At 36.5% G+C, this 25754-nt stretch overlaps 1 protein-coding gene and 1 pseudogene across 1 annotated transcript; both read right to left on the bottom strand.

Annotated features, from left to right (window-relative positions):
• Nucleotides 1-8993: 8993 nt before the first annotated feature.
• LOC131395396 (olfactory receptor 4C11-like) lies at nt 8994-9953 on the bottom strand (annotated as a pseudogene).
• Nucleotides 9954-17887: 7934 nt separating this feature from the next.
• Nucleotides 17888-18826, bottom strand: LOC131395700 (olfactory receptor 4C15-like). Its single transcript, XM_058527540.1, has one exon. The coding sequence runs from the start codon at nt 18821-18823 to the stop codon at nt 17888-17890; it is 936 nt and encodes a 311-aa protein (XP_058383523.1). The 5' UTR covers nt 18824-18826.
• Nucleotides 18827-25754: the final 6928 nt, after the last annotated feature.

Genomic DNA, 25754 nt, shown 5'->3' with positions numbered 1-25754 from the left:
TATACCACAGCTTCTTTATCCATTCGTCCCTTGATGGGCACTTAGGTGGCTTCCAAGTCTTGGCTATTGTGAATAACGCTGCAATGAACACAGGGGTGCATGTACCTTTGCAAATTGGTATTTTCAAGTTCTTTGGATAAATACCCAACAGTGGAATAGCTGGATCATATGGTAGTTCTATCCTTGATTTTTTGAGGAATCTCCATACTGTTTTCCATAGTGGCTGCACCTGTTTGCACTCCCACCAGCAGTGTATGAGAGTTCCCTTCTCTCCACATCCTCTCCAACACATGTTGTTTCCTGTCTTGTTAATTATAGCCATTCTGACAGGTGTGAGGTGATATCTCATTGTAGTTTTGATTTTCATTTCCCTGATAGTTAGTGATTTTGAACATCTTTTCATGTGTCTGTTGGCCATCTGTATATCTTCTTTGGAGAAATGTCTGTTCAGGTCTTTTGCCCATTTTTTAATTGGGTTGGTAGATTTTTTGTTGTTGAGATGCATGAGTTCTTTACATATTTTGCAGATTAAGCCTTTATCAGATGTATGGTTTGCAAATATCTTCTCCCAATTGTTAGGTTGTCTTTTCGTTTTGTTGATGGTTTCCTTTGCTGTGCAGAAGATTTTTAGTTTGATGTAGTCCCATTAGTTTATTTTTTCTATTGTTTCTCTTCCCTGGTCAGACATGGTGCTTGAAAATATGTTGCTAAGATCGATGTCGAAGAGCGTACTGCCTATGTTTTCTTCTACAAGTTTCATAGTTTCAGGTCTTACATTCAAGTCTTTAATCAATTTGGAGTTAATTTTTGTGTATGGTGTAAGGTAAGGGTCTACTTTCATTTTTTTGCATGCGGCTCTCCAGTTTTCCCAACACCATTTGTTGAAGAGACTTTCTTTTCCCCATTGTATGCTCTTGGCTCCTTTGTCAAAGATTAGCTGTCCATAGATGTGTGGATTTATTTCTGGGCTTTCGATTCTATTCCATTGATCTGTGTGTCTGTTTTTGTGCCAGTCCCATGCTGTTTTGGTTACTATAGCTTTGTAGTATATTTTGAAATCAGGGAGTGTGATACCTCCAGCTTTGTTCTTTTTTCTCAGAATTCCTTTAGCTATTCGGGGTCTTTTGTTGTTCCATATAAATTTTAGGATTCTTTGTTCTATTTCTGTGAAAAATGTTGTTGGAACTTTGATAGGGATTGCATTGAATCTATAGATGGCTTTAGGAAGCATGAACATCTTAACTATGTTAATTCTTTCAATCCAAGAGCACAGAATATCTTTCCATTTCTTTGTGTCTTCTTCAATTTCTTTCAGAAATATTTTATAGTTTTCAGTGTACAGCTCTTTCACCTCTTTGGTTAAGTTTATTCCTAGGTATTCTATTCTTTTTGTTGCCATTGTAAATGGGATGGTATTCTTAATTTCTCTTTCTGCTACCTCGTTGTTAGTGTACAGAAATGCAACTGATTTTTGTATGTTAATTTTGTATCCTGCAACTTTACAATATTCATTTATTACTTCTAAAAGTTTTCTGGTGGATTCTTTAGGGTTTTCTATATATAAAATCATGTCATCTGCAAATAGTGACAGTTTCACTTCTTCCTTTCCAATTTGGATCCCTTTTATTTTTTTCACTTGCCTGATTGCTCTGGCTAGGACTTCCAGTACTATGTTAAATAGGAGTGGTGACAGTGGGCATCCTTGTCTGGTTCCTGTTCTTAGAGGGATAGCTTTCAGTTTTTCACCATTGAGGATGATATTAGCTGTGGGTTTCTCATATATGGTCTTTATTATGTTGAGGTACTTTCCTTCTATACCATTTTATTCAGAGTTTTTATCATAAATGGATGCTGTATCTTGTCAAATGCTTTCTCTGCATCTATTGAGATGATCATGTGATTTTTATTCTTCATTTTATTAATGTGGTGTGTTATGTTGATTGATTTGTGAATGTTAAACCATCCCTGCATCCCTGGAATCTCTGCTCTGGGGGATTTTTCAATCCTTGGCTGAGAATACCATTTAAGCCAAGTAAGCAAAACTAAATGTAGCTGATTTCAAGAATGTAAGCAAAACTAACTGAGGTAATTTCTTGTAAATGCCTCTGACAATCACAAACAAACTTAAGACATCTTCCTAAAAATGGTATAAGATAATCACTTTTAACCAATTGCCTGCCATCTGGAAACCCCACTGTAATAACCAATCATTGTAAAAGTCAACAACTTCTTCATTTTCACTTTGTAAGCCAACTTGTAACTTCATGCCCCTGACCTTCATACCAGTCTTTGAATTTGGAAGCTCCCAGCTCACAAACTCTTATATGCACAATAAACTCTTGCTAAATATTATTTATTGATTTGATTGTTTTAATTTTGTAATTTCTGGATTTTTGACATGACTTACTGTGTGCCAGGTGCTGTTCTGGCACATGGGATTAAACAGTAAAATATTTTTTAAAAGACACAAATACTTACCCTCATATAAATTGTATTCCGGTATATATACAATAAACACAAAATAAATAACTAAACTGTATGACATGTTAGATAATGTTAAGATAATGTTAGATAATGATAAGTGTTAAGGAAAAAAATGAAGCAGAGTTGGAGAAATAGGAGGTACAGAATGTTGGTGGGAGATGCATTTCTTTGAAGTAGTCAGAAAAGTCATTATTGAGAATACACACAATATATCAAAAGAATCGTGGGGGTAAGCCATGCATATATCTGGAGGAAGAGTAATTATGGCACAGAAAACAACCTGTGTGAAGGTTCTTAGGCAGGAGCATGCCTGAGGTCACGTAAAAAGTTGGCAGGAACAATTGTTTAGGTGTCACAGTGGTGTCAAAGGATTATTAGAGTTTACTATTAGAAATAAGCTGGAGGGACCGGCCCTGTGGCTTAGTGATTAAGTGCGCACGCTCCGCTACTGGTGGCCCGCATTCAGATCCCAGGCGCACACCAACGCACAGCTTGTCCAGCCATGCTGAGGCCGCGTCCCACATACAGCAACTAGAAGGATGTGTAACTATGATGTACAACTGTCTACTGGGACTTTGGGGAAAAAAAAAGGAGGAGGGTTGTCAATGGATGTTAGCTCAGAGCCGGTCTTCCTCAGCAAAAAGAGGAGGATTAGCACGGATGTTAGCTCAGGGCTAATCTTCCCCGCAAAAAAAAAAAAAAAAGAAAGAAAGAAATAAGCTGGAAATAATGTAGGAGTGGTTGAAAATTAGTGGGTTGAAATTGAGATTTCAGAAGGTTTTTAATTATTGTTAATTACAAGGTCTAGGGTATGACCATGGGAGTAAGTAGCTGAGATAGAATGAAGGAGAAGATTCCTGCTAGAAAATTGGTCAGTTTGGAAGCCAGCATATTGGAAGGATCATCTATGTGGGTATTAAGATACCAAGAATTATGGCTGAGTGATGTTGGAACGACAACAAGGAAGGAGCCAACACCTTCAGGGAATAAGAGGGAATGACCGCAGAAGCAGTAGATGACTTTTATAGAGAAAAGTGGAGTCTGGCATAGTCTGATTGAGATTAAAAGCTAAGTAAAATCATGGATTAAAGAGGTGGGTATGAGCTGGAAGTAGCAATGAGAAGCAACCATAACGAAGTCTCCTCTCCAGGCCTTTAGCATGAGAGATGTGGAAGAGAAAATGGCCCCTTAAGTAGGAAATAGCATAGGGAGGGAAGAACCAGGAAAGCAAGAAAATATTCACATGTGAGATTAAAAGTTTGGGCGATACTGCCTTTTATTTACCGGAGATCCAGAAGATCTAACGAAAGGGGATTTGGGGGGATGAGAGTTATGATGAAGTAGTGGATTTGAAATGCTAATTTTTTTAATTACCACAAAACAGTGCCAGTCTTTAGTTTAAAAAACATTCATGCAGGGGCCAGCCCCATGGCTTAGCTGTTAAATGCGCGTGCTCCGCTACTGGCGGCCCGGGTTCGGATCCCGGGCGCACACCGACGCACCGCTTGTCCGGCCATGCTGAGGCAGCATCCCACATACAGCAACAAGAAGGATGTGCAACTATGACATACAACTATCTACTGGGACCTTGGGGAGAAAAGGGGATAAAAAATGAGGAGGATTGGCAATAGATGTTAGCTCAGGGCCAGTCTTCCTCAGCAAAAAGAGGAGGACTGGCATGGATGTTAGCTCAGGGCTGATCCTCCCAAAAAAAAAAAAAATTTTATACAATTTCTTCAAATCCTGGGAACTCAAAACTCCTGGACTTGCTATTGGGCTTTTTGAAATAGCATAATCCACAAGAATATGAGCTGTGAAGACAGGGATTTTCTTTTTTCATTACAACCTAGAAGTAAAAAATGTTTCTATGGAAGTTCCGGGTGCTAGGTGCCTGGGGCAGAGGCTGCTAGTTATCCACTAAAACCCTTTATCCCTTCTTCTGCAGTAACAGAGGGGCATCTGTGTTCTTGGCCACCTTAGCAAACCCTACTTTCTCCACCCCCCTTTATGTCTAGGTGCAGTTCTGTGACTAATCTCTTGTCAACTGGATTTGAGGAGACAGGATATGTCAATCTCCTGGATGAAATCTAAAATATTGGATTGTACTCTTTAAGTTTCTTTTCCCTTCTTAGCATCTGAAACCAAGCTGGTGGTGTCACAATTGTAGAGGACAGCGCTCTGTGGCAATGGTTCTCGAACTATAATGTACATATAAAACTTCCAGGATTAAATTCAAATTATGATCCGTTAAGTGTAGGATGGAACCTAGGATTCTGCATTTCTAACAAGCTCCCAGGTGGTGCCAGTGATGCTAACATTTGCGTCACGTTTTGCATATGAAGACCCTAGGGGATGACCAAGCAGTAGCTTGGAAGCAACCTGGGCTCCTGAATAAAAAGGAGGAGATGTACTTGCCTGCCAACCTGGACCATTTACATGGAATTCTTACAGGAAAAAGAATAAACAGGCACCCAGCAGTGGCATACTGGTTAAGTTCACCACGCTCCACTTCGGTGACTCAGGTTTGTGGGTTTGGATCTCAGGCATGGACCTCCACCTCTCATCAGCCATACTGTGGTGGCGACCCACATACAAACTAGAGGAAGATTGGCAGACATGTTAGCTCAGGGCAAATCTTCCTCAGCATAAAAAGCAAAAAAAAAGGAATAAATGTCCATACTTTAAAGCACTGTATTGTTTGATCTCTCTCTTTTTTATAAACCTAGCCTACTCAAAAGTAATTACAGAACTCAAATATTCATGAGACCACTCTCCTCTTTTCGATAATACTATACTCATGGGAGAATACGTGGATTTCTAATATTGTACATCACATGCAAAGATGAATTTCCTTACACAACATTTTGAATATTTTTCCCTTAAGGATGTGGGTTTGCAATGGCAATCAAAACTTGTAACACTGGAATTTGAAGGTCATAAAAATAGATATGTAGGAAGAAATCTCAGAGATTGCCTGCCAGGGTGGCACCTTCTTTTCTTCTTGTTGTTATACCAGCTTTATTGAGAAATAATTGACATATAATATTGTGTAACTTTAAGGTATACAATGTGATGATTTGATACATGTATAAATTATGAAATTTTTACCACAATAAGGTTAGTTAACACATCCTTTAACTCACACTGGGGCAACTTACAGGAAACACTGAATTCTGTTAATGACCAGAGATGGGAAGCCTCTCATGGACTGGCTCATTTTGACCATACAAAAAAGCACCAGTGACATAAACTAGAAAGTGAGTTTAATAATTTGCTCCAGTTCACATCTGCTCACTTCTTAGCCTTCAATCACACCATAGCAGTGTTTGGAGCCACCACAACATTAATCACACTCTGGCACTGAAATTATTTGGTTACAACTGTATACAAGTTGTTCATCAGATGACCCAGAGTATATGTACATGTATTCTGAAATTATCATTCAAATGAAAACACAAAGTAAAGCATTCTTATAGAAACCAGCAAGTCCTAGTATTAGGATCTTTGGTTTAGACTCATCAAATTCTAAGCACTCAATAACAACTACCACAAACATTTAAGGAGTTTCTTCAATGTTCAAAGCACTCTACAACCGGCTTGGCATATATTCTTGAACAAATGGACAAAAATCTGTGCCTTATTGGAGCTTACATTCTAGTTTAAACAGACAAGAAACAATAAATATAAGTTAAATAGTGTGTTAGAAAACGTAAATGCCATTAAAAAAGAAAAAACAATAGAGTAACATAAAGGATTCTGGGTTGCTGATGGGAATGCTGTCTTAAATATGGCATAAGGGAAGACTCATTGAGGAGAGATTAGAATAATGCCACAAGGAGATGAAGCAGTTCACCAAGCACCTTACTGCAAGAATATTTTAAGCAGAGAAAACAGCTGAAGCAAATGCTGCCAAGTCAAAGCCTGCCTGATGTGGTCAAGGAACTGCAAGGAAGCCAGTGTGGCTGGAACCAAGCGATCAAGTGTGTAAGTCCCAGAAGAGGCCAAAGAGGCTACAGAAGGTCAAATCATTGTGAGGATTTTGCACTTTTCTCTGAGTGAAATGGAACCATTGCATGGTTTTAAGCAGAGATGTGTCATGATTTGCCTCTAGTTTTAAAAGAATCCTCTGGCTGCTCTGCTGAAAACAGACGTAGCAGAATAAGAGTAAAGTAGGGAGAATTCTTAGAGTTTATGTCTGTGACCTAAGTGAGAGATGGTGGCAGCTTAGACCAGGATAGTAGGAGAATTAATGAGAAAGTATATCATATTCTGCATATATTTTGAAGGCAAACACATTTTTTCCTAATAGATTAGGTGTGAGCTGTGATATCAACTTTTGACTCCATGTTTTTGGCCTGGGAAACCAGAAGGATGGAATATCTCAGGGAAGGTTACAGGTAGAGTATGTTTAGGACAAGAACAATCAGTCATTAAATACGAAGATGCCGTTAGATATATAAAGGAAGATGTCAAGCACGTTGTTGAGTGTACAAGTCTGGCATTCAAGTGAGAGGTCTGAGGTGGAGATATAAATGTGAGACTCATCAGCATAGAGATGGTATTTAAAGCCACAAGAACTGTTGATTTTATTTTAGAGTTTTAATATAACCTACGAAATGAAACTTCTCCTCTGAGCTTTGGTGTCCCAAACAAATGCATTTTCAGAGATATCTCAGTGAATCACAGTTGATGGAAAAGAGCAAAAAGAGCCCTGACCATTAATCACTTTCCACAAATACTTTTGCCCAGAGGAGATTCCTAAAATTCAAGGAATTCTCCACTCCGTAATCTCATCCCCATTACTACTTCTCCTTTCTCCTTTTTTCTTTTCTTCTCTCTGCTTATACCATGTTATATGAACAATTAATATCAATACTAAATTTGTGGCAAAGCTGACAAGGCAAGTATCTTATTGATGCCTTATGTTACAAACCAGAAAATTCCCACCTCATGATCTATAGGACTTGTACTTTGAGATATTTTCTAGTTAAGAGTACGAGCTTTAAATAAATCTTCCAAACTTTTATCATCAGAGTTTGAAGGTCCATCAGTGGCATTATCCCCAAGGAGTCATGCTCATACAAAACCTCTCAAAGTGGCATTTATGGGTTCACCTGACACACTTTAGGGTCTCAGATCCCTAGAAAAAAGGTCTTGATTACATTTCTTCTCAGAGATAGACTCATTGCCCACTCCCTCATGGACTGGCTCCTCTTGTCCACGCTCATTAGTTAACAGTACATGAACCAGAATGTAAATTTAATGAGGTCCATGAGAAATGTAAATCAAAACACAAAAGTGCTTACCTCAGTCACTGGTCAATATCTTTCTCTCCAGGGAGGAAAATCTCTACAAGAAACCCAATTACCATACAAAGTTTGCTTGATGAAGGTGGAATTCAAGAAGTCATAGCCTGAAACATTCCTCCTAACCCAGAAGTGTACCTGCCAGGCAACTGGCCAGTCTTATACACTAGTCAGTGAAACACTTCCCTGCACTAGGACTATATCTGATACCTATGAGAAATTTTGCTTCCTGATATATTTGTTCTGTATTTCCAAGCTGGGAATCTCAATTCTGTAGACATCTTCTCTTTTTGGGTAGATTATTATGACATTAGTTCTGTTTTTTATGTCAGTTGTTGCCTTTTTCATATACATGCTCTCATCCATGAGGTGTTGATTTTTATAATATAACTCTCATAATTTTATAAAATTGTCACCAATTCATCCACTACCGATTAGGGAAGTACCCACAGACTTAAATTACAAAAAAAAATGTATATAAAGCCAATAGTATGAAAAAAAATAATTAACATGAACAAAGGAAAAATATGTTAAATTACATAGAAAGAAATTATGAATCAATGCAATGAATGTGTTTGTTATAACTAGAATTGTCCCTATTTGAATAGAAGGTCATGAGTTATCTCCTTGTACATGTTTAAGATGTAAAGGAAAGGCCAATTTTTAAGGGAGTTACAAAGAGGAGACAAGCATCAAATAGAGGTTTAATTAGTTGATATATATATATTTATACTTATATATAAATATACTCCCTTGGGATCATAATTTTCTTGTTGTGACTCTGGGCTATTCTTGGTTGAGCCAGAAAAGATAAGATCTGGATTTAGTAGAATGCAGAACTGATTTGCCAATGAAATGGATGAGTCAAAATCAAGGACCAATTTTTCAACTTGGATCAGAAACATGGAAAGGACTAACACCAACCAGGCAATGTACGAAGCAGGAGATAAAGCTATAGTTACAACAGGATCTGGCTCATAAGCTGCAGTGCAGAGAGAAGAGAGGAGTGGGCTTATCCTCCCACAGATATTACTGTTCTTGATGTTCCGACACTTTTTGTGATATTGGCTGAAAATAAAATGTGCCTGTGCTCTGCGATCATTCTGCCTGTTTCTTCAAACATCTTACTAAGAGAGGACTAGTTTGCCCACCTTGGGATGAAAATAGTTTCTCTTTTCTATCAATCCAATTTTATTTAATCTGTTACAGAATTAACAATTGGAGTCTTGTGTTCTTTGCCACCTCAAGTCGGAGTTTGTTGTACCAAAATTTTCTCATGGCATTTTTAACTTCTGCATTCCTCAGAGTGTAAATCAGAGGGTTGAGCAAGGGTGTCCCAATAGTGTAAAACACAGCCACCATCTTGTCCACTGGAAACGTTGTTAGAGGGCGAGTGTATGTGAATATACATGGAACAAAGAATAAGATGATAACAATAATGTGGGAGGTGCAAGTGGAAAGAGCTTTCCTTCTTCCTTCTGCATTGTGGTTACTCAGAGAATGTAGGATATAAATATAGGAGATAAGCAGGATTATGAAACTCACCAGGCATATAGCCCTGCTGTTAAACACTATCAGTAGATTGAAGACATAAGTATCCATGCAGGCAAGTTTCAACAAAGGTTGCATATCACAGAAATACTGATCAATAACATTGCGGCCACAGAAGGGTAATTTCAAAGCCAAGAGACTCTGTGCTGAGGAATGGATACAAGACCCCACCCAGGCCAGTTTCACCAATGCACCACAGACACGCTGGCTCACAATAGTTGTGTATCGCAGGGGCTTACAAATGGCCACATAGCAATCAAAAGACATGAGGATGAGCACCAAGATCTCCACGCACCCAAAGAAGTGAACTGCAAAGATCTGGGTCATGCATTCATTCTAGCAGATAATTTTCTTCTCAGATACAGAAACTATAAGCAACCTAGGAACAGTGGTTGTTGAGAGGCAGGCATCAGCAAAGGATAAGTAGAAATGGAAGAAGTACATGGGGGACCCAAGCATCCGGCTATATCTTATAGTCATCACAATAAGTAAATTCGCCAACAGAGTTGCAAGGTATAGAAATAAGAAGACCACAAACACTATTTTCTCCATTAGAACATCCTGTGTTAACCCAAGCAGAACGAACTCATTCACACTGCTATTCAGCTCCATGGTTACAGTGTACGCAGAAAGGATAGAGGTGAGAAATGGTTCATCTGCAAAGAAAATTGGAAAAGTAGTGACTTAGCAATAGCAGTGGACTTGGACTCTGAATTCCAACTTTATGCTTCTAATTCCCTTAACACATAATTCAGTGGCCCTCAAAGTTTTTCACGCATTATAGTAACTTGGGAAACTGTTTTTTTAATGCTGATGTCCATGTTTTAACCATGGATATTGATTCAAGGTCTTCTTGTGTGGACCAAGATTTTTGGGGGGAAATAAAAAGCCCTCAAGTTATTGTGCCCTCTGCCAAGGCCTGAGAACTAATTACTTTGCTATATGATCTTGATCAAATCACTTTAATGTCTTGAAGCTTTTTCTTCATATGAAAATTAGGGTTACTAATAAACATTTTATGAAGTATATATATATGATGTATATATGCATATAATGTATATACACCACAAATACTGAAAAATAATGTCCCTATATAATTTTAAAATAATACATTTGGAGATTCTCTATTAAGAAAACACATTTCTTGATTTGGACACCAATTTGCATCCATTATTCCTGACCTCTTAAGTATCTTGGTTTGATTGTGCTTTAAGAAGAAATTATTTCCCCAACTTTAGGCTCATGGCAGCCATAATTTCACCTTCATCGTCAGTCAGGGCACATGAGATATTTGAGTAAATCATTGAAGTTGGCATTACAGAGGAAAATTACCATATATTTGAAATAATCTATAACTCATATAGATGCATGGTATCAAGTTTCACATCCTATGGATCCAAACGTATGTGCCACTTTTTATATTTTTATAACCTGAATAATCTTTACTCATATATGATTCTCGTACCACTGATTTCCAGAAGTGTGTATTCTGATTTTTACCTCTCTTAAAACATAATTTTAAAAATTTATTTCAGACTTTCAACATACAAATATTACCTATTGTTCTACTCTATTCTTTATTTATACACATACATGTCTATATAATTTCAATCATCCTGTAATATTATTATACTTGCTTATTTTTATTTTTGATTTTTAAAAGCCTTTTTCCATGTAGTTAAAGAGTATCCGTAACACAATTATCCATTTTAGCAACTGTAAATTAACATATCACAATCTCATAATATAAATTTTATAATTTATTTTTATTTAACTTGTTTTCAAATTTTCACCCTAATAAAAAAACTTTTCGATGAACCTCTTCTCATTTATAACCTGTTGCTTATTTTTGATAATTTCATCGAAATAAATTTCTAGGAAATTGCTTCTATAAAATATGAATATTTTCATAATTATTGATAGCCTTTCAATTTGGTTGTTTCAATATTATAAAATTAATATTTTTGCATAAAAATATCCAAAGTTAAAAGTAGATTACAAGGTGAAAAAAACACACTTCTAAAATTTATAATTAACCAATCCCACACTCCAGAAGTAACTGCTGGTTCCTTAAACATTCACTCAGGTTTTTCAGGGTTATATATGTATATATGTCTGGTTAAATATCTCTTTTTATGTACAAATTGAATCATTTCCATTACTTCTCAAATTATAGCAATATGGCACAAATTTCTAATAAAAATCTAACTTGGGGCATTATCTGATTTGTTTGGTTAATAGAATTAAAATTATTCTATATCTTTCTTTGATTAATGATATAGTATAATAGTTTGTATATCTTTACTTATTATATTTCATTTTTTTTGAATTATGTCTATATTTTCAGTTAATTTTTTTTGATATCTTTGAGTTTTGAGCTCTTCAAGGTTTTTTTTTTTTATTTTTTACAGTCAAATCTAACAATTTTTCTCCCCTTTCCAGTTTAGTTTATTACTTCAATTTGGGAGTTATCATCTTTACTGTGTCTTATAATGTTTCTATGTCTTTTAATTTTAATGATGAATGATCTAGAATTTATTTTAGTATGTGTTTTGGGATATTCTTCCTCTTTCTGATTAATCACCAATTCTTCAATGACTCAATAGCACCATCAAATCATCATATATTTACTCAGAGGCTACTCCTCTCCCGTCACTATGGTGTGGCATAGAAAGGTGTTCTCAATCTCTTTACATTCAAGTTAGAGGGATAACACACCTCTAGATATGCTGATTAATTACATAAGAATTACTTACAACTCTGTGTGATAATACCAAATGAATTTTGATTCGAAAAGTAAAAAGATCCCTTGAGAATGAATTGATTGGTCAGTAAAGATTCAAAAATGAGACAGAAGTGGAGTTATGGCTTTAAATGTGTTAAACTGTAGTTTCCAACAAGGTTCTCTGAAACTCAAGTGTTCAATAAGCTTATGCTGGGTCTCCCTAAGTAGAATAAATATTTCAATATCAGTAACTCAAATTGTCCATTTACCTCTAAAAAATATACACATCTAAATAAAACTTTAAGTTTCTTCACAGTCCAGTGAAGATAATATTAATTCAGCGTTATAGAGTAGAGATGATATAAAAGCTACACGCTTTGATTGGCAGTCCAATAATCTCGGACAACTATAAAAGAGAAAATAAATTAATGATTACTGAGTTTCCATACATTAGGTTCTTATAGGGGATAAAGACAAAAAGGAGTGATATTTTTGCTGTGAAGACAGAAGTTAGATGAGAAGAGCGAGAAAAATCTTAAGAATGGGAAGACCATGCATTGCTCCAGGTAAACATAGAGATTATCTCCATAAAAAGTAGACTCTTTAAATCAAAAAGTTGTAAAAGATACATTTGTAGGCAGGTAATGGACAACCATGAAAGCCAGGCCATGTAATTCTGTTTTGTTTTATTTTAAATAAGCAAAGAGAAGATTTGGGGACATAAAGACAGGAGAGGAGCGCTTGACAAGATGTATACATTAGGTCAGATCAACCCCACCTCAGAGTTTTACAGTTCAATTTAGCTATTATTTCCTAACACTCCAGGAATATCCTACCTCTCTAGTTTTGGGAACATCACAGTACTGGAGCATGCTATTTTCCCTTCCTTAATCCTTAATTTTTACTTGTACCTGTTGAAATTTTAACCAGGTCAAATTATATTTGGTACCAAAAGTCTTCTGTGGGGCTGGCCCGGTGGCGTAAGCGGTTGAGTGCGCGCGCTCTGCTGCAGTGGCCTGGAGTTCGCAGGTTTGGATCCCGGGTGCACAGCGACGCACCGCTTGTTAAGCCATGCCGTGGCGGCGTCCCGTATAAAGTAGAGGAAGGTGGGCACAGATGTTAGCCCAGGGCCAGTCTTCCTCAGCAAAAAAGAGGAAGATTGGCATCGGACGTTAGCTCAGGGCTGGTCCTCCTCACAATAAATAAAAGTCTTCCAGTTTTTTCCAGATAAATAGACATCTGCCTCTATCTCCTATACTGCAATATGCTTTATGAAATATAAATATTTAATTGAATAAGGCAAACCTAGATGATATATTATTCTTGTTCTATAATCTTGCCACTTAAACAGATTTTCACTTTTCTTATTTCATTTGACCTGCACATTTCCTTGCAAGGTAAGTCTGGCCATTTGCCTTGTTCTTTTCTCTGTACAAATTTTGCCCTCCAATACAGAAAGTTTTACCACGTATACTCAGGCTAGGACTAGAGTGGGATGATACTGGAAATCATCTCTCTCCAGCACTCACCCTCCATGTCATATAAAACACAAATCCCAATCATCATGTAGACTTCATCCTGGAAAAGACAAATCCTGAGCCATCAGAGAAGGATGCCAATTGATACCTTAATTTCCTGTCCTGACTCCAAAATCAAGTTCTGTAAACTGCATGGTGAGACAAAAATCAAAGCAGAAAACTAGATACCTAAGTGAAGAATAGTGAAGAATAGGGAAGGGCAGGGACTGAAGGAAGTCAGAGTAGGAGAGAGGAGAGTGACAGTGAGTAGACACCAGAGAAAGAAGAGTCAGGGGATAAGATGCAGAAAGATGTAGAGAAGAGAGAGAAGAAGAATTAATTATATAAAAAAATATGTATTAGAAAGGGTAATTTGACCCAAGCTGTCATAGAGAATTCAGCTTCTTTCTCCCTGACCACTGCGCTATCACTTGCCCCCAAATCAGAGAGGAGATGCAGTTGTGGATCGTGAGCAAAGGTTGCCAAGGACCTTGAATACCCAAGTGTGTAGAAAGTGCAGCCATATCTTATACTCTTTCCCACAAACATCACCACTGACCTAAAACACTTCAAATGAGAGTCACCCCAAGAAAGAAATTTCTGCCAAGCTGGTCTCAACACCATGGTGCAGTTTAATGCACCCTTTGTGAACAGAGATGACTTTGAGAGGTAGTATAGCTTTGTGTTGAGGTCAGGGAAGGCTTAGGAACCCTGGACCATAACTTTCATTGGTAGAAATACTCTCCAGCAGCTCCATCATTTGTCAGAAGACACACAGAGCATAGATTCCATCAGATCATTCTAGAGGAAGCAACATAAGGAAAATATTTCAGACAGACTGAAAAACTTACCTCTTTTCTTATGAGCAAATGGATGACTTCCAATAAAGTATATTTTTCATATCTTCAACTTTATTTAGGAGGTGAATCATATGAAGCTTGAATGAAACATGCCTCTTATACTTCATGGAGATTTATCAATGCTTTCTCTCACAAGATGTTTGGGGTGTAGGGAGTTTATGGAGAAAGGAGACTCTGCATGTGGCCATACTTCACCTGGTTCCTGCCCAGAAGCACTAGGTTAGACAAAACAATGTCTATATTTGTGCAAGGGAGAGTGTTGTGAAAAATTAGGGGAAGTTTCTTAATTTGGTTCTTGGAAATTTTTATGAGAAGACTATTCCTGTACTCTGAGAAAGAAATGTCTCTGAAGTCGGTTCTCTTCCCACAGTTTTTCTTTTGGAAAAAATGTTGAGTTAAGTGTTTTCTTTTTACTGCATTGGATATTTATGGTAATTCCCACAAAAGTTTGCAAATGCCTAAGGCAGGCTTTTAGCCTCAGGTGCTCCAAGGAAACCAACCCAGTCCCAAAGGATGTCCAATGAGCTACCTAGCTCAGACAAAAGGGCAAAAGCAAACTTTGGGACCAATTAATTAAACTTCAGCTCATTATGACTTGGAGATGAGGAAACTCTGTTTCATTTTCCATATGATTTGCTTAAGCCCATCTCTTCTAGAGGAATGAAAGTCTTTGAAGTCAGTTATAGGCTCAGATAAATGAAGTATCTAAGGTATACATGAGTCCTGGCCTCACCACTTATCCTTTATGTGATTTTAAGCAAGTTTCTCGACCTTTTCCATTCCGATTATCTCCTTATAAAAGGCAACAAGTAATAATCATTATTTATTTATTTTAACATTATTAATGTTAAGTTCTCCCATTTCTAATCCTTTCAATGTTTATAAATCAATGTAGAGAGGAAGACAGGAAAGAAAGAAAAGAGAAAAGAATTCTTAAATACTTGTCTTATGTAATTTTTTTTTTTTTAAAGATATATGCCTTCCCACTTACAGGGAAGAAAGTTAGATCTTTGCTTTGAAATTGTTGCAATCTACTAAAGATGGATAGAGTACATTATAAAATTACTATGTAACCTGGAAAACCACGTTGGTACCCAGCCCTCTTGCCTTAGAATTGCCTGCAAGTTATGACGTTATGCTAGACATCTTAAATGAGGATGAAGTGAGAGGTCCAAGGTAGGAATGGAAGGAGAAAGGTGGGAGATAGAATTGAGGGGGGAGAATGCAATGAATATGAATAGATTGCACCATGCTTTGCATTTTTGCTGAAGTGTCTAGTGGCAACCAACAGGACCAAATGTCTCAGAAAAAATCACACACCAACATCCGGCCTTTCTTGTTAAATATGGACTAGAGGAATCATGAGGAAGTTTTGGTATGTTACTTAAAGTCTTTGAGCCTCAACTTCCCCTTCAATTAAATGGGAATGTGAAGACCTACCTTTAAAAAGTTTCTATAAATACTAAAATATATAAAACGTGAAAGGAAAGAATCCCTGGCTCAGGGAAAGCGTAGAGGAAATATTTTCACTTTTGTTAACCCTCCTTAAATATGAGGAATTGAGGACCAAAGAAGTGAAATAACTCACCTAAAGTCATACAGCTTGTTAGTAACAGAAATGAGCCTGGAGTCCAAATCTCTTAAGTTTAATTCCAAATCTCTTTTATTTTAATAAGATAAGCAATAATGTCATAAGATTTCTTGGCCTGGAAAACAAGAACAGCCAATGAATGAGTCCCTGCATTAAACTTCCAGTCAAAAAGCCCAAAATTAACTCACTACCTTTGACAGAATGATTCAGTTTCTTAGTTCTCGTGGAAACATTCTGCAGAGGATAATTTCAAAGGAGACCATTAAACTGGCTGAAGGCTAGAAGCTGAGTCAATGATCTCTTGGAGTTCCTTCCAGCTCGGAGTGAACTGACCCTGAGTGCTCACTAAAATTCATTGTAGATGGAAAGACTGAATTACCTAACTGGACTCCAGCTTCTGTCAAATCAGTGCCAGGGTTTCATTGAATGCAGCTGACTATGGTCATTCAGTCACGGAAACTGTGTAAATGGGAATAGATGACATTTGAGGTTTGTACTATTTTAAGTTGGATGTACCTCTGTCTCACATGTAGTCTTAGGATGAATTAGGGCCCTAATTTAAACTCTGCTCATTTAAAGTTGTATCTTACTAAGCTAAGGTTTCCAGTGAATAATTCAGAAACTCTGGCAGAAAATTAATATCATATACTCTTCTTCTTTGGGCCTGAAATGGAAGATTAAGTAAAGAAAAAAATGATTATTTAGAATTTTTTCCAGAATACTCAATGAATAAGTATTTTATTAGTGTTGATGTTCTTGGAGAAACTGAAATATTTTACCATAAACTGAAATATTTTACTGTAAATCATTTATTTCAGAAGCCCCTTGGCAACCTAAGACAAGCAAAACTTAATTATAAGAATGACATGCAAGATGTGTCTAAATTTGAATGATCTCTTCATCAATTATTATTCAAATAGAATTATTTTGACTTGCATAGTAGGTAAAGGCAAGAAAATTCAAATCATCAAATAAATTAAAATATAATCCTCTCTTGAAACCTATTTTTTACTCTCAGATGTCTCTGGCTTCTATTGCCCCTGTAGGGGAGGAAAATCAGCTTACTACATCTGCAGCTTTACTACTGGTTTTGCTAGTAACAGGTCCTCTCAATAGTTCTCTTTGATTGTACTCAGATAAGAGATATTCATTGCTGACTCCCTTATGGAATCTGGCCCCCCTTCTTCTCCCACAGCTGATCGGTATAGGGTATGAGTATGGTATTGGTATGAGTTCCAAAAGGAACTCATCCATACAGATGACTGGGCCAATCAGGGTTTATCTTCCAAGAAATTCATCAAGTGACTCGAATTCAGTAGCAGATGGCCATGGATCATGTTAAATGATGGAGTTATGTGATACAGGTACACCTACAGTTGAGATTCTGAGAATGCTCTGGTCTCTGCCCTTCCTGAGTCCTGATTGTTTTTTTCATCAGTCAATGAGATCAGTGTCCTAAATATAAACTTCTTTAACTTGAAATAGTTTGAGTAAGTTTCTGTTCCTAATCTCTAAGATATTTTTGCCTTCCCTTCACAAAGGTTTTCAAAGCATGGAGTGATTGGCAAGCAGCCTGATAGGTTATTTCTCTTTTCATTCGTTCTTTGATTACTGGATTCTAAGTAAGGATAAAATCTAACTCTTTTTAATTTACATATGAGGATACTGAGTAGCCAAATCAGAGATGATAGGTGATCTATGGGAGAAAACATTATTTATTGACTCCCATGTCAATGCTTCTTTTATTGCATTACATTACCTCTTGTCAAAAACATCCATCCACATAAAGTTTTTATATAAGAAAATTTGACTTTTCTCCTCTTAAATTTAAGACTTTTTCAATGTTAAATGTTTTATTTTTCATTAGAAGTCACCATAATTCTATTCCACACTTTCCTCGTGGTGTTTTTCACTTCCTTATTCCTGAAAGTGTAAATCAAAGGATTGAGCAAGGAAGTTAGGATGGTGTAAAATATTGCCACCATTTTGTCAAAGGAGAAAGCAGACGGAGGTAGAGCATACATATATATGCATGGGACAAAGAATAAAACCTCAACAGCAATGTGAGATCCGCAGGTGGAGAGGGCTTTCTGCTGCCCTTCAGCACTGTGGGTTCTCAGAGAGAAGAGGATGACGCTATAGGAGACAAGCAACAAGGAGAAGATTATGATGCAGATAAACCCACTGTTGGCAACCACCAAAAAGCCAAAGACATGAGTGTCAGTGCAGGCAAGCTCCAGTAATGGGTACAAGTCACAAATGAAATGGTCGATGACATTGGGGCCACAGAAGGGCAGCTGGCAGGTAAAGAGAATTTGTATCATGGGATGCAAGAAGCCCCCTGTCCAGGCTACCCCCATCAGAATGCCACAGAGCCTCCAGGTCATGATGGAAGAGTAGTGCAAGGGTTTGCAGATGGCCACATAGCGATCATAGGCCATGGCAGTGAGGACAATCACCTCCACCCCAGCAAAGAAATGTCCAGCAAAGAGCTGGGTCATGCAGCCTTCAAAGGAGATGGTTTTCCTCTCATAGAGAGAGTCCACAGTCATCTTTGGGGCAATAACAGAGGAACAGCATGCATCGAGAATGGACAAAAAAGCCAAGAAGAAGTACATGGGGGAGCCCAGGAGCACTGGGCGGCTGCTGATGGTCACCACAATTAGCACATTGCCCCCAACAGTTGCAATGTAGCCCAACAAAAAGACAACGAATACTACTTTCTGAACATTTGGATTCTGGGAAAGCCCCAGGAGGATGAACTCAGTTACAGAGCTTTGGTTTTGCATGATTTTCAAGGCAAAGCTGAAAGCTACCACAGTGAGTGTGTAGAATCTACAATTATGAGAAAGAAAAAATTGTCTCAGATCAGTTTATGGCATTATCATAGTCTTCAACAAGTTGGTGCATCCACATGAAAAATTATCTATGTGTTTCTGTCATCACTGAGGACACAAAATTAGAAATGTGCTGAAGGTGGTAGTGGGAGGTCAGGCACAACTGAGGTGGAGACAAATTATTAAGACTTTACAATAGGCAGTTTCAATACACAGGAAGGGAGGTATCCACGTGTGGTAGGCATGAGAAATAGTTTTTATCTCAACTACCAACTCTGACCACTTAGTGGTGGTTTCCTGCAGTGAATTGTTGAGAAGATTCTGAAGCCACATCCAAATTCTGAGGAAATTCGGAGGATGCAGTTTGTTAGTCACGCCTGCCATTTGCACGGAACAGGAGCAGGGGTGACTTGCATGCCAGCCCTGATCAGGAGACTCTTATCTACAAATAGAAGAAAAAACACCTAGTTTATGAGGCACCAGAAAATCATGGCTACTCCCCCAAATATTTCTTTAAAAGTCCAAATTGAATTGGGTCCTTGGGGTGAATTAATTTATTCTTTATAAAATAGAAAGATCTATGGAAAAGTGCCCTGCTCTATAATTAACAGATAATATGTATATACTGTGTTTGATTTTCTTCATTCATCATTTCAAAATAAGAAGAGAAGTTTATAAAAATAATAATAGCTACTTCAGAGTGTTGTCATAATGACTAAATTAAATAATGCAAGGAAAGCAATTGTTTAAGGCCTAGTCTGTGAGAAACAGTCCATGTTAAGTCTTATTATTCCTATTTCACTGGTAGTAACTCATGTAGAAGAAGATAATAACAAATAACGGACGCTCGATCTGGAATTTTAATACAGAAACTCTGGTTTCAACATCCAAGTCTTTCCCACTGGGTCAATAGGAGAAGAAAAAATTTTTCTCTTCTAGCAAGAACTTCAGAGCAGGGGTCCTCTTTCTACTGTCGCCATCCCCCTGTAGAGGTTAAAGCCTTCTGATTCCTTTGTTCATGTTTGAAGGACCCCCTAGGTGAAGGATACAGAGCAAATGATGTAGAATCAGAAGATAATGGACCAATTACTTACAAATTGCCAGCAACCACATAGGTAAGGAATAAAAACATCATGCCAAATATAGCCAGAGTCTTGAGGTTTTGTTAATTACTTCCTAATCATTTATACAATGTGGCCCAATCTGATCAAGTACAATTCTCCAAAGTATATATGTTTCAAATTTATGACTTTATTGTAAAGTAGGGATGTTCATATTTAGCCTACCTGCTCATCTCACAGAATTAAGATGAGGGTCAAAGCGGAAAATTTGAAAATGTTGCTGATGACAAAATGCCCTTACCAATTGTAGTTACTATTCTCTCACTTAAAAAGCCAGCCACCTTACCCACAGAAAGCTTTTCCATAAGTCATCCAGATAAGTATTCCAACTTTTGACTTCATCTTGCATAGGTAGACAGCTTCAAAGAATGATTGTGTCCTCAACTGTACATATAATAGAAATTCATCAGTCAAATATTATACGTGTGTATTCATAAACATATATCTGTGTTTGTTAAATAGATAAATAAGAGAATAATGAGGCTTATTCTGAGAATTAAAAATAAGCCAACTTTTATGAATGACAGCTAACAAAAACAATATTAATAAACCTAACAAATATATCATTGTGTATGTTAATAGCTGCCTTTTTTTTACTATAGAATAACCATTTCCATTATGTTCCCAGAGTTCTATGCGTTCTTAAATGGTCTATAAACTGCACTATAAACTCCATATCAAGTTACAAGCTGTTATCAAGAAAACAAGAGTATAAAACTAACTCTATAAGGTCACTGAGTTACTCAACAACCATTTATTAAAAAGTAAACGCCATCAATATACGATCCAGCTGTGATCAGCTTATCCTGTGGCCAAAGCAAGAGAGACAACAAAATGAAACGAATGAGAACATCAGCTCTAGATTCACACAGACTGAGGTTCAAATCCAGACTCTTCTGCTTAGTTCTATTATGTCATGGAACAAGTTACTTAAATTCTCAAAGCTCAAGTTCAACTTTTATAAATGAGTTTAATAAGAATGTCTATTGATAGGGTTCTTGTGATAATCAGACAAGGCAATAACATAAAAACATTTATGTGGTTAGAAGCAAAGGAGAAAATCACAGTGAATGGTGAAAAGAAGCCCCCAGAGCCATTGACACAGAGCAGAAATGACAGCATATTTACTCCTAATTCCTGGTTTACCATGACCAAGGCTGGCAAGTGTAGTTACTCATCATTTTATTTATTTACATATGATATTTTGTTGCTCACACTGCAGATATGGTATTGTTTAAATGTGGGACACATTTAAACAATGTGTTTAAATGTCCTTAACAATCCCTGAATAAATTATTGTGGTCCTCAGACCCACATGTGTCCACGTCTTTTTCAAGTAACTTCACTGTACGGAAAAAAAAAAAATTGGGTAGTGATGGAGAAGAAGACCAAGCCTCTATATTAATATAATAGTTAATTCTTAGGATCTCCACTTTGATTATCTGGAATTCTAAGAGTAATACCACTTTAGAATTAAACTGTTGATTAGATATAAGCAAATCAATCCCTTCTTTTTTCAGATAAAAGGAATTCCCAAAATTAGTGTTAAAACTTTGCCAATGGAGAGTACAATGTTATCGTGGTTTATATACACAAGGTTTATGATTTTAAGTCATTTGAAAAATAATTGCCCTAAATATAAAGTGTTGTCCTGGATTGAATCCTAGAACAAAAAAGAAACAGTAGTGAAGAAATCAGTGAAATATGAATAAAATCTGATGTTTCATTAAGAGTAATATATCAGTGCTTATTTCATCATTTTGACAACTGTACCCATGGTAATGTCAAATGATGATATTAGGGGAAAATAAGTGAGGAGTGTATAGGAACTCTATACTATCTTGGCAAATGTCCTGTTAATCTTACATTACTCCAAAATAAAAAGTCAAATAAAAATAATATAATAACTGTTCGGTTTCTGCTATCGAAATGTTAACAATCCCAACTTCACCACTTAACAGCCATGTGTCATTGAAGAGACCATTAAGCCTCAGCATCCTCCCCCTTAAAATAGATACAGTAACATTTATTCCAGCTGCCTGGATCACGGGAGTCAAATAAGACAGTTATTATGAAGATGCTTTCCAATGTATAAATCAAAAGGAAGACGTGAAATATTGACGTCAGCATTCTTTTTAAGCAGTGTCTACACACACAAAGTGAGCTGGAAAATTGAATCCATCATAAAAATAAAATATGTATTTTTAAAATAGCCTTTTTTAAATTATACCAATTTTAAAATTGAAGCAATGAAACTGCTTCATGAATTCTATCCTTTGGGAAATGTTTTAGCAAATATTTCCAGAATCATAAACATGTCTGTATTCGCTATCCTAGTAACCCCAATCCTAAAAATTGTTCTAAAAGTGAAATGAGGTGTAAGTTTTATAATGGAAGATGACGTTGTGTCATTTACAATAGTGAAAATTTAGAAACAGACAAAATGTTCAATAATGTGGAGGTGTTTATGTAAATCAGACTACTATAGATTAACAGCACATGACATTGAGAATAAAACATTAATTAACAATATGAGGACATACATGGTAAAGTATTTTTACAATATGTTGAATGAGGAAAACAAGAAACATTAAAATAGCTCTGTGCATTTGTACAGACATTTTAAAATAATTTTAAAACCTAGAAGGAAACATATAAAAATAGTACAGACTTTTTATTTTCAATATGTATCTTGATATAATTATAAGAATATTTAAAATTAAAAATCAAGTTAAAACCTACAACACAGTATTTTCCATCATCTAAACAGTTCAGAAAAAGGAGATGGGTTTGAGGATAATTTTGTCATCTATCCAGTATAATAAATTTGCATAGGTGGAACTAATATCTAATATAAGAAATAATCTTATAATAAAAATAATAAACTATTGTCAACTTTCCATAAATAGTTGTATGATAGGCCCAGCCCTCCCCATCCTCTCACTTGGATCCATTTTAACTTCATGTTCTCCTATAGGAAGCAGTTTATTCTGTTCACTTTTCTCCTAGAAGAGTCCAAGGTGTTTCATTTCTTGACAGCCATGCTCTTTAATATGCTGGAGCTGCAGCAGAGATTGCTCAGGGCCCCTCATGGCCGTGACCTGTGGGCTCTGGGCCATCCTGTGGGGCTGTGACTTTGGGAATTTTGCCCCCTCACTATCCAATACCCACTATTTCCTTCCCATTCATTTTGATAGCAAACTAATACTAGCACCAATTGTTCTGAAAATAATAGAAATTCCTGTTTCACTTTGAAGTATATACAACATTCCAAACTGTATAGGGAATTAGTAGTAAGGTTGTCATTATAAGTAGTGTTTTCTAATTACATATTAAGCAGTAAATTTTAGATGCATTTATATGTACCTGTTTGTGCATATCAGTCACATTCACATATATTTTTCTAAATAAATAGTTATTGCAAATTAAAATAATAGATTAAAAGCCATTCTTAATTACCCTCTCTGTTAAGTTCTTTAAATCCACTGTATTTTTGATCTGGGACTATTATTTACTACAACGATAAAAGGTTTATTCTTTGTCATCTAGTTAAGCATGTTCCTTTCCGTGATATTCTGAGAAATATGTTCTCTTCAGATTTCAGATCTTTTGTCTTCCCTCAATATTGTTCTGCTGATATCCCTCAATATCTCTAGCTTAATACTTTTACTATTTCTGGAATGTGAAGAAAAAAAAAAAAACTTTTTCTGCTTCTACCTGTCACCCCCCCCACCCCCCGTGGATGCCTGACCTCCTCTTGTCTATTGTCTTAGCAATTTAGGTCATTTTTAAAGAGATACAAAGCCACAACAACTAGCACTAAAGCAGTTCAGAGCTTCAGCCATTTAAATATTCCTGAACAACTCTGATGCAGAAATCTAATGTTATTTATGATATCACATGCCTAAGAAAATGTAGTGGACATATTTAGAGAAAGTTAATTGAACATATTTAAAACCAGAAGACTCTGCTCTGTGACTTGAGTAAGCAACTCTTTCTTTCTGTTGATGTCCTTCCCTGTGCCATTTGTTAGCGTTTGTTGTGGAAATATTAAATGCTAGATTATATATAATAACTCTGGAAATGATAAACAGCACTTGAATTGCCATGCTCCTACGTCAGTGTTCTTTCTACAGCCTCAGAAAATTCCACTTGTTAATCTAAAGCATCACAATGGGAGAGCACTAGAGGATGAATGATATATGAGAATACATAGAGAAACAATAAACGAAATGCTATGGAAGAGCTAAAACAAAAGTATATACTTGTTGCATTTCATATTTATTTATTTGGATTTAACTTGAAGATGAAAAACTGAAGCTGGGTTTAATTTCATTAAACTTGTCTTAATAGGTACTCCTAACCCTCAAAAAAAGTTTGCATAATAACAGTTGCTACTTATTGAGCACATATTATGTGTCAAGCACTGTCCTATGGACTCCACATGTATAATTTTATTTGTTTGCAAATCCTTTGAATTTGATAATATTATAATCCCCATTAAAAGTAAAGATTCTGAGGCCAGAAAAGTTATGTAACTAGTTCAGATGTACACAGTTAAGCCCATGCATTGCATTAAACTTGGTAGCCTGGACCACAACACCCATACTTTTAAGTATAACATCACAATTTAAAACCCTCTTTAAAAATGCAAAAATGTGAATTATAAGACTCACTATGTGTCAGTTACTTGAAAATTCTGGTCACAGCAATCTCCTATTTTCTACGGAGAAATGTCCATTCAGTGTCCAGAAAAATGTGAAGTATGTTTCCAAGTCTTACTTCTGCATCTAAGAGAGAGAGGAAAAGCACCTCCGGCAGACAAGGTAGAGAGTGTTCCACACTACTTTTCAAGCACTGTCTTTAACATAGTCTCATAAGAAAAAGAAAATAAACAAGCAAAAGTTTCCTCCTTTTTAAATTCCTCCAATTGGAATTTAAAGAGGTTTCTCTGATAGATCATGAGCCTGTAGGATTGCCTCTCAGTTCCCTTCGGAGTTTGGAAATTTCCCAGCAGTGTGACTTTCCAAGACACAGTTAGCTGTGGCTTGACTTGCTCAAATGTTTGCAAAACTTTTATGTCCCCAAACAATTAGAGGTTTTTTTTTTTTTCTTTTTTCTTCTTTTTAACTGCTCCTGGATTTCTATTTGAAGATGCTTTCATTTCCCTTCATATTCAGAAGTAGAACCTTGTGGATACTAGGATGGAATATAGTGTCTGTGCAGGGTTGGGGTAACATGCCTGTGTACTCTCTAAATGCAAGAGCTGAGTTCTGGGAGAGGGCACAGCATCAATCCATGAAGACGTGTAATGTTTTGGGACCAGAGTAGCAATAAGTGCTTGTTAAACAATTAAAAATTTTATGCATAAATGTGCAAAGATGTATAGAGTAATCCAAAATCTTCTTTTTTCTTTGCAGTAGCTCATCTTAATATGACATGGCTTTAAAAATAAAAGCACAATTTCTAGTTATAAAGGAATTTTTCTCACTTCATTTTTTTAAAAAGAAGGAATGACAGGTCTGTTGACTCTGCCGGAATGTGGCACTGGGATGGACTCTTGAGGGAAAGCTTGGAGATAGCTCATGAGTTCCCTTCAGGGAGGGTCCATACTCCCCTTCAGGGAGTTTTTCACTCTACATACACTTGCATCCTGCCTATTTTTATGTCTGTTAACCCCTCACAAAAAGAAGTAGAATTGAAGTGATTCATCAGAAAAGTGAACACTTAGAAGCACCTTCACTTTAACTGCCTATGGTATT

This window comes from Diceros bicornis, chromosome 31 (assembly GCF_020826845.1).
Source record: "Diceros bicornis minor isolate mBicDic1 chromosome 31, mDicBic1.mat.cur, whole genome shotgun sequence".
In the NCBI taxonomy this organism is placed as follows: domain Eukaryota; kingdom Metazoa; phylum Chordata; class Mammalia; order Perissodactyla; family Rhinocerotidae; genus Diceros; species Diceros bicornis.
Note: the sequence above shows the minus strand (reverse complement) of the source record. Positions and strands in the feature narration are given on the sequence as shown.

Excerpts from the sequence above, each read along its gene's own strand:
- LOC131395700 (XM_058527540.1), bottom strand. The coding sequence starts at position 18,823 with ATGCAAAACCAAAGCTCTGTAACTGAGTTCATCCTCCTGGGGCTTTCC.